At 41.2% G+C, this 14,336-nt stretch overlaps 1 protein-coding gene across 1 annotated transcript; it reads right to left on the bottom strand.

Annotated features, from left to right (window-relative positions):
* Positions 1–16: 16 nt before the first annotated feature.
* On the bottom strand, positions 17–14,333 carry BBOF1 (basal body orientation factor 1). The gene is made up of 11 exons (XM_083615453.1): positions 14,218–14,333; positions 13,808–14,078; positions 12,656–12,721; positions 11,304–11,447; positions 10,476–10,556; positions 9,936–10,006; positions 9,538–9,682; positions 7,755–8,248; positions 5,035–5,139; positions 3,706–3,774; positions 17–441 (listed from the first exon to the last, which is right to left on the bottom strand). Exons 1-11 carry the CDS (start codon positions 14,256–14,258, stop codon positions 324–326), a joined length of 1,605 nt encoding a protein of 534 aa, XP_083471579.1. The 5' UTR covers positions 14,259–14,333; the 3' UTR covers positions 17–323.
* Between the last annotated feature and the right edge of the window lie 3 nt (positions 14,334–14,336).

The following is a 14,336-nucleotide window of genomic DNA, read 5'->3' as shown; positions in this document are numbered from 1 at the left end:
TGCAAAAATCAGAACGTTTCACCTTATCAAAAAGGGCTTTGAATGAAATGCCCTCATTTTTTATTTCAGAATACAGTTATACAATACAAACACTTTACAATGAAACAAATGTTACCAAGAAATAGGATTCCATCTTGCAAGAAAGCATTAGTGAATTTTTTAAAAAAGAAAGTCAAGTTGCCTTGAAAGAATAATTGAAGTAGTAAATTGAAATGTATAGAAAACATTTGATTTTCATCACTACAGCATTATTTGCCTGATAGACCTGGAGCCCATGAAGAAAGGTGGCTTTCATTATATATTTTTCTTGATTAGCACCCATCTTAGTTGGATTGTGGTGGTATAACCTGAATATCTGGAAGGGATGATCCTTTACGAGGTGACTCCGATAGTGGTGCCTGCTGAGTGATGAAAGCATAGACAGGAATTGTATCATCAGTGCTGTAATGGAAAGACAGTAAGAAAAGATCAGCATTAGCACATACATTCATCCAGATAAGCCTAACAATTGCCCTCAGTGTATTACACTTTCCATCTCAATTGTACTCAAGATTTCAGCAGCAAATTTAACCCCTTTTCACATTGAGGCTATAGGCCCAAACACACCCACACTTTTAGGAACGTTTCCCCTAATAGAACTGTCTCTCCTGCACAGAAAACTGTTCTGCTGTGTTTAGATCTTTGTGGGGGTGATCCTTTTTCACTGAAACTTTTTCAGCAGGGGGCCGGTCCACTGTCCCTCAGACCTTGTGGGGGGCCGGACTATATTTTGAAAAAAATAATAATGAACGAATTCCTATGCCCCAGAAATAACCCAGAGATGCATTTTAAATAAAAGCACACATTCTACTCATGTAAAAACACGCTGATTCCTAGACCGTCCACGGGCCGGATTTAGAAGGCGATTGGGCTGGATCCAGCTCCCAGGCCTTAGTTTGCCTACCCATGTCCTAGATAGTTGACAACAAAGGTCCTGGCCCATACTAAGGATGTCCTCCTGTGGGTAATGTCCTCAGCCATGCACATTGGAGGCACTGTGCCCTTGTCTCCATTTTCAACCTATTTTGCAGCCGTCTACCTTAGGCCAGCTGTTAGCTGGAACTCCAAAGAGTTCCCATTGTGTTGAGGGTTACAAGGAGATTTCCTCAAACCTTGCAAATTTAGGGGTTAATTGTGTCTGTTCCCTTTCCCCCAGGAACTTGAGATTGAGGATTCTCTGATTTTCCAGGGTTGCTCCCATGGTCCATGTCCTCCTCAATGTCCTTTAACAGCTAGGACGTTCAGCTGTTTGGGGCACAGAAGGGGGAGCCTGCCTCTAGCTTTTTTTCCCCCCCCTCAAATTTCTAACTTTTATTACCTTCTTTCTTTGACCTCCTCCTCCTTCCCTTTCTTGTATCCTGGTTAATAATTATCACAGCAAATCCTTTCCATAGTTCATAATATTTTGTCCTTACATTATCTTAATCTATTTTCATCTTGTCTTATAGCAAACCTTAAAACTTAAAACTTAAATCTTATTTTTACCAACTTCTCATAACCATATCATTAACCTAATTCTTTAAACATTTTTACTAGAACCAAGTAGTTCCATTTCAACATTTTTTCTAACATTCATCAATTATTTTAAAACAGTCCTAATGATAAAAGAAAGAAAAGTAAAACAATCCAATCTTCATCCAGCGTCCCTTCCTCCTGGTCCCGGGTTTTGTCAGTCCTTTTTGTCCCATTAATCTAGCACATTAACCTGGTATCCTTATATCCGAGGCCCTCAAGTCTCTTCCATGTCCCTTCCGCGGCTCTTCTTCATATTTTCCTTTCACTCGTGGGAACTCCAGCTTAGTAATATTTTTGACCCTTTTCAGCAGATCAGCCCCATTTCCATAGTCCAAACTAAACTCCATGTGATATTTAAACATCTGTTTCAAATTCTCTCCAAAATTAAAAGCCCCCACAGCTCCAAACATCTGACGGCCCATTACCAGACTCAGAAAGTCCAAACATGCCTGCATGGGAGGGTCAGTCCAACCCCCCATTTCCAAACCAAACCAGACTTTATCTTTCCAAGTCTGGGAGCCTGCCTCTAGCTGCTCCCCCCCCAACTCCTTTCTCTGAAGGGACGAGAATATCAAGACCAAGTTGTGGCACTTGCCATGATCTAGTAATGGTAGCCTAATAGCTGCACAAACATCATGTAGAAGGAAAATCAGTTGCTGGACTTCCCCAAACCCCATGCAAGTCAACAAAGAGGTGATAAGGAGGCCAGATTGAAAACAGATAATAAACCCAGTTCCCCTGCAAGGGAAAAAGTGTTTCTCACTGTGTAAGAGAAAAAAAGAGTGTATACAGTGCCTTTAAAATGCCATGTTCTGGAACAGAGCATAGCTGTGGGGGATAAAGTAGCCCTGAGCTGTTTTTCTTTCTTTGTAAATGTTTATAGAGCTGCGTGACTCCATAGTAATAATAATAATAATAATAATAATAATAATAATAATAATAATAATAATTTATTATTTATACCCCGCCCATCTGGCTGGATTTCCCCAGCAACTCTGGGCGGCTTCCAACAAAATATTAAAATACAATAGTTGATCAAACATTAAAAGCTTCCCTAAACAGGGCTGCCTTCAGATGTCTTCTAAAAGTCTGGTAGTTGTTTTTGACATCTGGTGGGAGGGCACTCCACAAGGCGGGTGCCACTACCAAGAAGGCTCTCTGCCTGGTTCTCTGTAACTTGGCTTCTCACAGCAAGGGAACCGCCAGAAGGCCCTCGGGACCTCAGTGTCCGGGCAGAACGATGGGGGTGGAGACGCTCCTTCAGGTATACTGGACCGAGGCCGTATAGGGCTTTAAAGGTCAGCACCAACACTATAGGACTTTAAAGGTCAGCACCAACACTCCAACAACCAACTGTGCTCGGAAATGTACTGGGAGCCAATGGAGGTCTTTCAAGACTGGTGTTATGTGGTCTCGGCAGCCACTCCCAGTCACCAGTCTAGCTGCCGCATTCTAAAGACAGTCTGCATTTTTATTATAAATGGTATTCTGTTCAATGGGGGGAAAGCATTTCTTATTATTTCCCTTGTTTATAGTCTTTTACCCTCCTTTCCTATTTCCACCTCATATCATTCTATCTTCTCTCAAGACAGAGTCATGTCCGTTTCTTTCTATACTCCCATTTCCTCTGCATCCCCATCTGTTACCCTCCCTCCCTCCTCCACAGGTCTCTCTGCATCCTACTGGACCTCTGTCTCTTTTTTCTCTAGAGTCTACATCTCCATCTCTCAGCAACCCTGCTTTTTTCTTCCTTTGTGGCCACCTTCCATATCTACCTTTCTTTCACTGTGTAAATTGCTGGAAGAGTGTTGTCTTGTGTCTGTTGATATCAAACTCAATGAAGGAGTCAGACATGCAGAACAACTAGCTACAACATGCTGGAAAAGATAATGCTAATTCCATCACATATATCCAAAAGGATAGAAAGTGAAGATGTAGTAATACAAGCATTCGATCTCCTACCTTATTTTCTGTGGCTTTCGGTTGGACCTAGTCTGTCTTACATGACACCGGCAGCATAGATCTTCCCATGCTGGCAGGGTAACATGGGAATCGCCCATGCAAGTACTAGCTACCATTGCCCTTTCCGGAAAGTGGGACAGTGCTACAAAAAGAACTACTAAGTCACTAGATAAATGCAAATTCTCTTACCCAGCGTTCTTTGGTTCTGCTAAATTTATTGTGTCTGGAGTTATGGGAACCAAAGCTTGACCGTATTTCCTATAAAACAGAAATGACAGCAAAAATCATTCAGTTCCCATTTCTGTCATTTTCCTTGTGATGAGAGTTGGATGAAAAGAAAGCAGACACTGCTGATCTGTTATCAAGCATTTTGTCTCTCCTCTGCCCAGAACTCCCAGAGTCAATGCTATTCTGTGACCCTGCAAAACTTTGGGGAAATCATTGACTCTGCAATGAATCTACACACCTGAACTTCTGTTCCATTTTCTCCTCCTGAATAGTAAGTTAGTTTGCACTTTATTTCAATACTATGTGTCAGAATGCGCTAGTAACTAAGGCTGTGAGCCTAACCATGTCTACTCAGAAGTTGGTCCCACTGAATTCAATGGAGCTCACTGCTACTTATTGCCAGATAAGTGGGATTCGGATCACTGCTTAAATTTTCAAAACTAGAGAAAATACTTCATAATTCTGCCATTTTAAATTTTAGTACTTCTTAATAAAATCTGGATACCCATTTCCCCCATTAGCTAGTTAGGACCTGTACAAGAAAAAGGAACACAGAAATATTTTTCCAAGCTACTCTTTCCTAGTTGCATTTTTGCTCTAATACAGAGGATGACATCCAGTAGCATTCATCCTTTTCAGCAGTGGAGGCAGGACTTGCAGAAGCTTCCATCTTCCGCTTGCAGGAGTTAACATCTCTTTTTTGTCCTGAGTATGCTAGGAAAGCAGGGCAGCTAGAATTTCTCATTCTCAGGCCTAGTGATTCTAATCCAATCAAAAGCAAAATATGGTATTTACTTTCTGCAAACCTCTCCTTCCAAAAAAACTGGTTTAGCTAATGAAAGTTCCAGTTTCAACATTTCCTCCCCCAACACCACCAGAGGAGTGTTTCTAACTACCCTTCAGAAGCCCTGCAAGTTGCTGCAGGAAAGGAACTATGAGCGATCACATGAAAGGGATGTTTCTAGGACCAAGCAGAAACTATCAAGCTCTCTTGTTATTTTTTGCCATTGCAAATTCTTTGTTAATGCCATCTTATTATATTAGTACTGAAATGTTGTGTTTTTCATTTGTTATATTTTGCTATTATGTTGTTTTATTATGTTGTTATGAAATTGTTCCTTTGATGTTGACTTTTGTTATAAGCCACTTTGAGCATGATTCTTTTTGTGGACCGTTTCTCAAGGGTTTCCGTTTGGCGAACAAGTGCTGAACTGAGAAATGGGAAGCTACCAAGTGGGTGAGCCCTAAGGATTCTATAGCCCTTGCTCACTGTAACAGACTGGACTTTACCGTTGTTTAAGGCCATTCATTTTTGCAAAGAGTAGCCTCAGCACACTCTCCTTCTGCTCCCAGGTCAAATCAGAAATGTCCAGTTTTCCTTTCTGAATATTTGTCCTACAGAAAAAAATATAAAATCAAGAAATCAGTACCTTACGAGCATAAATCTACAAATATATACCCTAAATGACTGTGTCCTAGATCAGTTGGTCACTGAACTGAAGGAGGAGGAAGTGACCCTGGACTTAATCTTAAGGGGCATCCAAGAACTGGTGTAATTGGGAACAGTCATTGTGCCGCTAATGAATCCAATATATGTGCAAATGAACAATTGCCAAAGTCCAACGCATCACATTTGACTTCAAAAAGAAGCTTCTAAAAAATTAGGGGACTGGTAAAAAGAAATCTGAAAGGGAAAGTCAGGAAAGTCAAATCTTCCCAGAATGTTTTAGGATCATCCAAAACCTCAATAATAGCAGCTTAGATCAGGAAAGACACCACCAAAGTTCTCCTGGAGGTGCAACCATAAAACTGCTAGCACGTTTGCAAAATGAAGGAAAGTCCTGTATGGTTTCAAATTACAGTGGTACCTGGGGTTAAGTACTTAATTCATTCGGGAGGTCCATACTTAAACTGAAACTGTTCTTAACCTGAAGCACCACTTTAGCCAATGGGGCCTCCTGCTGCCGCCGCGCCACCAGAGCACGATTTCTGTTCTCATCCTGAAGCAAAGTTCTTAACCTGAAGCACTATTTCTGAGTTAGGGGAGTCTGTAACCTGAAGCGTATGTAACCTGAGGTACCACTGTAGATGGGGGACCATGTGTTGAGATTTCAGCACTGCAGGGGGCTGGGACTAGATGATCCTCGGGATGCCTTCCAACTCCACAATTCTATGATTCTTAGGCAAGATGATGCCACTGCAATTAAGGAGCAACTTCAAGGAAGCTATTAGATCCAAGAAGGAATATTTCAGGGGGGAAATGGGCCAAATGAGAAAAAAAGGAAAACAAACTTCAGCCAAAAAAAAAAGCAAGCAGATGGCAAGGAATGTCCCAAAATAAATAAATAAATTTAAAAATGCATTTACAGCTAACAATAAAAAGTATGTAAATTAAAAGTAGAAGCTAGCTAGGGAACAGCTGGACCTTTAGACTTCAAGGGTGTCAAAGTGTGCAGATGGAAGAAAGGGAAATCACAGAAAAGCTTTTGCTGCGCAAGATGTAAGGCAAGCACTTGCACCTGAACTAACTTTCTCAGGAAAGGACTCTGAGGGACTAAGGCAAATAGTGGTGACAAGAGACAAAGGTATTATGGACAAAATAAAAATGATCACCTGATCCAGATGGCATCCGACTAAGAGTTCTTAAAGACCTCAAATTGCTGATCTTGTAACAAAAATATGTAGTTTGTCCTTAAGACTGGTACTGTATCTGTGTTTGAGGACTGGAAAGTGGTCAATGTAACACCAATGTTTAAGAAGGGATCCAGGAAATTACAGGCAGGTTAGCTGAACATCTGTTCCAGGAAAACTGGTGGAAAAGGTATTAAAAATAACATTATAGTATACAGAAGAACAAGCCTTGCTCAAGAAGATTCAGAGCTCTTTGAGAGCATCTAGAAGCATGTGAATAGGGGTGATCCAGTAGACACAGTGTGCTTGGACTTTCAAAAAGCTTTTGATAAAGTACCTCGTCAAAGATTTGGGTAAGCTTAACAGTCATGGGATAAGAGGACAGGTCCTCTTACAGATCAGTAACTGCTGGGGGGGAAACAGGAAGCAGAGAAGAGGAATAAATGGATAGTTCTTCAAATGGAGAGATGGAAGAAGCAGAGTCCTTCAGGGATCTGTATTGGAAGCAGTGCTTTTTAAACTTATTCATCGTGATTTGGAGTTGGGGTGACATCCAATAGTTCAGGTCGGCAAAAACAAACAGGACAAAGGGATTGTGAGGAACTCTAATAGGTTCTTCCTAAACTGGGTGAACAGACATTAAAATGGCATATGCAATTTAAGCACCAGGTAAAGTGATACACACTGGAGAAAGAAGTCCTAACTTCACATATCTGCTTATGTGGTCTGAACCAGTGGTGCCTAATCACAAGAGAGTTTTAGGATCATGACATTAAGAGCTGTTTTGACAATAGAATTGACTACTTGAGAAGGTGATGGACTCTCCTTCACTGGAGACTTTTAAACAGGGATAAGATAACTACCTGTCAGGGATTTCTTAGTTGTGTTTCCAGCATTACCGAGGGTTAGATTAGATGACCCTTTAGATCCCTTTCAACTCTACAATTATATGGCTCTATCTCCTTACTCTTGTGCTGCAGTAAGCTTCTCTATCTGGCTTCCAGGTTTCTCTCCAGGCAATGCCTCTCCTTGGGTATTTTGGCCAGGATGGAATGTGCCCTTAAATTCTGACAGTGCATTTCGCTTGCCAGAATACAGGATAGAGAGGGTGTGTGAAGAAACTAGCTTATTGTACAAAAGTAAAATTTTCATTTGTCACTCCACCCACTTTACCTTTGGCTCCACTTACTACTGGCATGTGGGCCCAGAAGGTTGCCAAGAAAGAAATGTGTCTCAGGCTAAAAAGGGATCCCTATCCCAGCCCTATCCTAAGACAGTCTAAATTGAGGTGTGCTATTTCGCAGGGATTTTTACACACTTTCTGTTCCTGGCAGCCAGGGCCACCAGAAATAAAACTTCTACAGTTCTACCACATGTACCATTTCTCTGCTTCCAGAAGGTCCATTTGTACACTATTTGTGCTGTGCTCATTGTTGTTAAAGGTTCTGATTTTAGGGTATTCATCTTTCCCTGCATATGCTGCCATCATTTTTCTCTGATATGCATCTTGAGCCACCTGCTTGTAGCACTTTCTGCTGGTTATGATCTCCTGTTTCACCTGCTCCAGAGCATCTAAGAAGAACTTCTCCACCTCAGTCCTTTGGTCCAGGATATTTCTGGCCAGTTTCTTCACTCTGCTCATCTCTCGTTCCTTCATTTCCAGCAACTGCTGCAGCTTTGCAATTTCTGTCTGGCCTGCCTGGTTCTGCATCAAAGCCTTCTGTTGGGTACTTTCAACTTCAGTTTTAAATTCTCGGGTCATATGATAAACAGCTTCTTCCAGTTTTTTCACCTTGTTTTGCAGGTCCTGGATCAGGGCTTTCTGCTGAGTAATTTGCCGTATCTTTTCGTGAACTAACAATTCATTGGTTTCCTTTAAAAATAAATAAATAAAATTACTTGCAAGGTAATACTGTTTGAAAGCTGTCTTTTGATTATCAAAGCTTTCAAACAATTAAAATTCTTGAAACGGTTATAAACAAAATTGAAAACTTCAATGGATCACAGACTAGATTAAAATTTGTCCTGCTTGCAACATTCACCAATCTCAGATAGGCAGATTAAAGAGTCCACTGCTGAGCAGCTTGCACACAGATTCTCTCCCTTCAACCCATGCTCAATCTGATAAAAACAAACTTAACATAAGCTTTCTCTTCTAGTTAATATGCAAAACTAGTGCATATTTGCATTTTGGAGCAAAACTACTATAGGTTTCAGGTTAGCCACAGGTAGTTGAAACGGACAATGTTCAATTGGAATGACTAATTTATGTTTAAATCTAGAACTTTCACAATAGTGATGGGATTTGGACTAATGTTAAAACTATTCTGGCTCTGATATATGACCATAATAATAAATAATGGGTGGAATTCAATGCTGTGCTTCTTCTATCGTTCAGTCTGCACAAGCAGCAGCCTGCCAGATGGAACGATCCTGCCTCCCCCATGCACTGTTCTGGGGTTCTCCTGTCTGCCAGCTCAGAGCCAATTTGGGATGGTTGGGAAGAGGGAGCCCAATCGCAAGTGGGTTGAGCTGCTTAGGTAAATCCCACCCACTGAATATATCCCAAAATCTCAAAATACCAAAGGAGAAAATATAGAACATGGTCTTCAGTGGACACCTATTCATGCATTACCGGTGTGTAAGGCATTTGCATGCTCAAGGCCCACAACGTGACCCCACCCCTGAAATTACATCCCCAGGCTGCATAACCAATGTCCACATGTTGAATGGTATCTGAAAATGATTCCATATGCACAAGCTGCTGTTCAAATACAAGGATCCACGTGATCAGGACACTTACACAACCAGATGTACTATTGACATCTAGGTGCCACATGTAGGTGTAACAGCAGCTGCTCCCATGTTTGCATTCCTTTAAATGCAGATAAAGGCTAGATAAAGACTAGCCTGGGAACAAGTCATCAGCCCTGCCCCTGTTTCAATATGAGTGCCCTACATGCAAGTAACATGTGAATTGGTGTTAGAAGCCTTTTCATTACAGAACAGAACAGGAGCTTTAGCTTCCCAATATACCACCAAATGTTAAGTGATTTTGGCATAGATATGGAGAGGTGCTAGCTCTCATGAACCTGCACAAATAGAATTTCAAGGGATCTTATGTATAGGAGAATGAAAAAGGTAAGAAGTCATAAACTTAACCTTCTCCTGCAAGAGAAAAGCATTTTTCTCCTCCAATTTTTGCTTGGCTTTTTGTAACTCTTCTGTTTCCTTCATGTGGTATCCAAGAGCCTCATGAAGACGAACATTCTCTGAAAAAACAGCTTTTCCAGCAGCATCCAACTGCCTGAATAAATGTAAAGACTATTCAGCAGTTGGAATCACAAATTTCCTGTATTAATCACAATACGTCACAGTGCACAAGCTGTAGATACAAAACAAACAGATGGAGACAGCATTCATGGGTGTGTTAAGGCTGCTTTGGGTCCAGCATCATATTTACTTATCAGAAACAAAGCACCCATGTGGATATCCTAGGAATTACCATACTTTAGTACCTTCACAATGGTTAAAGAACAGAGAAATCAAGTAAGTCTTACATGATGGCTTCATGGTGAGCCCTTTCTGCTAGCATATAAATCTTCTTCTCTGCTTCTCTTTCAAGTCGTTGCTGAAAGAAGCATAAACAGATATTTTGCAATGAAAACCAGGCATAAAGCAGCATTCACATTTCAAAAGTATGTGAAGGAAGTGTTCGCCACTTCTGTGTTATAGAAAATGACAAAAGGTTGCACTGTGAAAGTTGAGGTTCAAAACAGACAGAGGCAGAATGGCAGAGATCCATAACTTTTCCTTAAAATCTGTACCTATTTCCTTATTTATTATTTCAGGTTGGGGGAATATACAGAACAGGCAAAATATTGCAAATCTGGAATCTGGATCAGTACAGTACTTCATATTTCTTCATTCCATACATATCTAGGTGGTTCAAAAAGTTGTCCATGCATAGACTGCAAGCCCCATATTGCTGCCTCAAAGCTGTTTGAACTGGTGGATTGAAGCAGACATCCTGTGCATTATCGCAAGGACTGTGCATGCTGAAACAACATATGCACCGTACTACTGCCCAAACACTATACCTTTTCTTCAAGGAACTTTTTCTCCAACATGCAGATTGTTTCCTGATGTTCTTTTTCTGTGATTTCCATAATTTCATTGAGCTAGGATTTTAAGAAATATTTAATTATTATTTTAACCATCTAAATGACAATTTAAACAAAACTCTCTAGAGCGGTATCTCACAATATGCCACACATTTTTCTTATATGTCCGTATTGCATGCCTTGAAACTCACAGTGCTTTCACTATCTGTTACCTGAAAATGTACCAGCTCACTTTTTCACATTTTTGCAAGTTTGCATATCAGGTAACCAATGCTTTTTTCTAGAAAAATAGTTGCCAGTACTCACTGTGAAGTTGTTACAATAAGTACACCTTTTAACAACAACAAAAGAGGTGCCAGTACCGCTTCCCCTTCAAAGTACACCGTGAAAAAAGCACTGCAGGTAACACTTACTTTGTGAGCAATGCTGATAGCACAGGCCTTGCATACCTTCTCACATTTTGACATAGCTTTTAATCTTTGTCATAGTATATAATCCAAAATCTGCTACACACAAATCTTGAAAATATCTCAGTTGAAGTGCACATCACATTATATATGATAAGCTTAATAAATTGCTAAAAGGTCATCAAACTGCAAATGTAAACACTTGATTTTCTTACAAAAATCCAATGAAAAAACTTTCTGTCTCATTCTAGTAACTTCTGAGCCTGTCTCTCAAAACTTCATTTCATTTTTCCAAATTACACTTTGGCAGTCCAGCACAGCTGCACTTTAGCATGGCAGTCTAGAGATCACCCAATGCACTTCTAACGCTTAGCAGAATAGATGCTAATAAACTTACATCTTCAAGTTGTTTTTCCAAAAGAGCTTTCTTTTTGCGAAAATCCATTATCATTTTCAGCTCAACTTGAATTAGGCCAATTTCTTTGGCCTTCTTGTTGAATTTTTCCTCCATCTCCTCCAACTGTTTGGTGTAATATTGTACCTGCAAATTAGAAACTTTTAGCAAGATAAAAAAAAAAGAAAACTAATGGTGCAATCCTACCCTAGGTATCTGCTGGCCAAATGGCCTTTGGAAGTGGAAGAACTCCTTTTCCACTGGTGGAATTGAACCTACAGAGGCAGAACAAGTTATCCACTGCCAGAACCCTGTTGTTACACTGATGAAAGACCCCATCAGATGAAAAATTACACCAGCAAAATCCCAGAGGTAGAGTGGCAGAGAAAAGGGTAGGGCATGGAAGAGAAGCATACTATCAGTGTTTGTAATTGCACACTCATATCCATGAACATGGAGGAAATCTATGTGAGGACACAAACTGGCTTAAATTCTGATTGTCCCACTGATTACCATGGGAGGAAACAGAGAAAAATGAGCATACTGCATTAGGATCAGCTTGATGTGTAGCATGTTTAAAAATAATTCACATTAAAGAGCATCACTAGGGAAGAGCTACCAATAAAAAACTAAAATAACTTAACAAAATGAAGCTTTAAATGATGACCTTTTAGAACCAAATAATAGTATAACAATTCCAAGTCAGTTCTACCTCCAGTTGCATAAGCCAAATGTTGATGAGAACTCCATCTCTGACTCTAGGCATGCTTATTTAGAAATAAGTCATTGAGTTGAATGGAACTTAATCCCAGGTAAGGGTGTGTTGCCATGAGGTTGAGTATTAACATACTTTGGACTTAGTTTTCCAATTTTTTTCTGGCAAATCCTGCCCCCCAAAAACAGTTAAGGTAGGATTGCCATATTCCCAAAAGTGAAAATCCGGACAATGTTGTTGAGTTTTTTTCTTCTTGGGGGGAGGGGAGGAGAGGGGGGACAAAATTGTTAAGAACACACATGCACCCCAATTATGTTTTTAGACTTTTAAAATGATTTTTAAAGCATTTATTTTTTTAAAAGAAAGCTCTACTTGCCATACGTCCAGGTTTTCCCAGACATTTTGACGCTTCGGCAAAATCCACCCGGATGCCATTTTCAGAGCCTGAACATATGACAGCCCTAGTTAAAGACTTAGTCATGACTTAAAGAGTTGAACCACTAGATGTTAGAAGATTAAATATATTTACTGTAAAACAGTCTTGTGCAACTTATCTATTGTCAGGTACAACCCAAAATGTGCTTAGTCTGGTTTTCAGTGTGTCATTGTATTAACAGAATCAAAAGACATGTCTATTCACCAGTTCATCGTTCTCTTCTTTGGCTTTTTGCTTCACCTCAATCAACTGCAGCTTTAGCTTCTCAATCTACATATTAAAAAAAGAAAATGAGGGAAAAAATCAATCATTTTATGGATTGGAAAAATCCAGTTCAGGGCTCACATGGTGGAATGGAAGAACAAAGAGCTTTCCCAAGGTGAGGGTGTGTGACCTAGCTAAGCCTGACAGGACAGCTTTATAGTTTTGGTCCCTCCACACATTAATTAGATTTAAGCATGTTAGTTATATGAGGGTGATTATTTCATACTTTCTCCATATCTTTATTTGCAAAAGTGCTACAGTAGATAGGGTATTTGCTGTGAAAGTCTTACAGTCAGTGGGCTGAATAAGTAGGCTGTTAAATTGTAAAGGAAAGCCAAACTATACATACTGAATGACACTCCATATTAGTACTTTTGTACTATTGATTTTGAAGACCAATGGAAAACGAAAGGATAATAGTTTTGGCAAATGCTATCTGTTGCAAAGAAAGAAAATCTAAACAGTGTTGAGGAGAAACACTTTCCTCCTCATCTAGGTTTTCCCCCTTAAAAAGCGTAGCAGTGGTGATTGCTCTGAAATTCTATGTCACGTCTCCATTCTGAAAGTACATGCCATATGACAGGTGTGGGGAACCTTTGGCACTCCAGATGTTCCTGAAGAGCTGCGTCCCAGCCTTTGGCCACTCTTGCTAGGGCTAAAAAGGCAACATCTGGAGGGTTAAAAGTTTCCCACACCAGTTTTAAGATTGCCTAATGAATATAACAGCAATCAGTTCCTTCATTTTTATTTTTATTTTGGTTGTGGGTTTTTTTGTGTGTACACACACACACACACACGTATACAGTGCTTTTTTCTGGGAGGACGCAGGGGGATGCATACCCCTAAACATTTTGTACATCTAAGTTTGGCCTCATTGAGGGCAGTATTTCAATATGAGTAGGAAAATGAGAGTACCCCTAACCAAGTTTTTAGAAAAAGAGAGCACTGCATATATATCTGTGTATTAAAACCGTGGAGCTAGACAGATTATTCTGAATTAGCTCGACAGGCTGCAAAGATCGTAGCCTTCAGCGTTAAGGGGTAGCAACTCTGCAAAAGGAGGAGGAAGTTCGCCTGCTGTTCCACACCTACCAGATCTTCCTTCTCCATGTCCTGCCTCTTGAGGTAGCCCATCACGTCCACCGTGTCCCTCTCCAGCCGCCGCTGCTGCCGCTCCAGCTCCTCGTTGTTCTGCGCGAGGCGGCGGGCGGCGGCGCGGTACTCCTTGCGGGAGAGCTCGGTCACCTCCAGCCTGGCCTCCCATAGCGACGCCGCAGCTTTAGCCCTGTCGGCCTCCGACTCCTCCTTCAGGGCCTTCACGTCAACCTTCTTGCCGCTGCCGCCGGGGCCGCCCTTCTTCCCCCTGAGGGAAGCGAGCGACACCGCGCCAAAGGAGGGTCAAGGGGGTCCGGGCGACTCTCGCTCCCACCCGCCAGATTTGCCCGGAGAGGTGGGTCCCAGCGCCATCCCGCCCGCCCGTCCCCGTCTCCCTGGCTACCTACTTCCCTCCTTTCGCCGCTTTCGCCTTCCCTTTCCCCTTCATGTTTCCCCCTAGAAGCCACGCCGGTGTTTTCCCTCGCGGCGGCCCGTTGCTACGGCAACCGGGCGTCGCGGGAAGATG

This window comes from Podarcis filfolensis (genome assembly GCF_964270895.1).
Source record: "Podarcis filfolensis genome assembly, chromosome: 1".
Lineage (NCBI taxonomy): Eukaryota > Metazoa > Chordata > Lepidosauria > Squamata > Lacertidae > Podarcis > Podarcis filfolensis.
The sequence above is the reverse complement of the archived record's forward strand: the minus strand, read 5'-3'. Positions and strand labels throughout refer to the sequence as shown.

What these genes read in the sequence shown, in the direction of transcription:
- BBOF1 (XM_083615453.1), bottom strand. Translation starts at nt 14,258, where the DNA reads ATGAAGGGGAAAGGGAAGGCGAAAGCGGCGAAAGGAGGGAA. An exon ending in AAAGCGGCGAAAGGAGGGAA is followed by an intron (nt 14,079 to 14,217) that starts GTAGGTAGCCAG and finishes CGCTTCCCTCAG; the next exon opens with GGGGAAGAAGGGCGGCCCCG. An exon ending in AAAAGTTCCTTGAAGAAAAG is followed by an intron (nt 10,007 to 10,475) that starts GTATAGTGTTTG and finishes TGCTTCTTTCAG; the next exon opens with CAACGACTTGAAAGAGAAGC.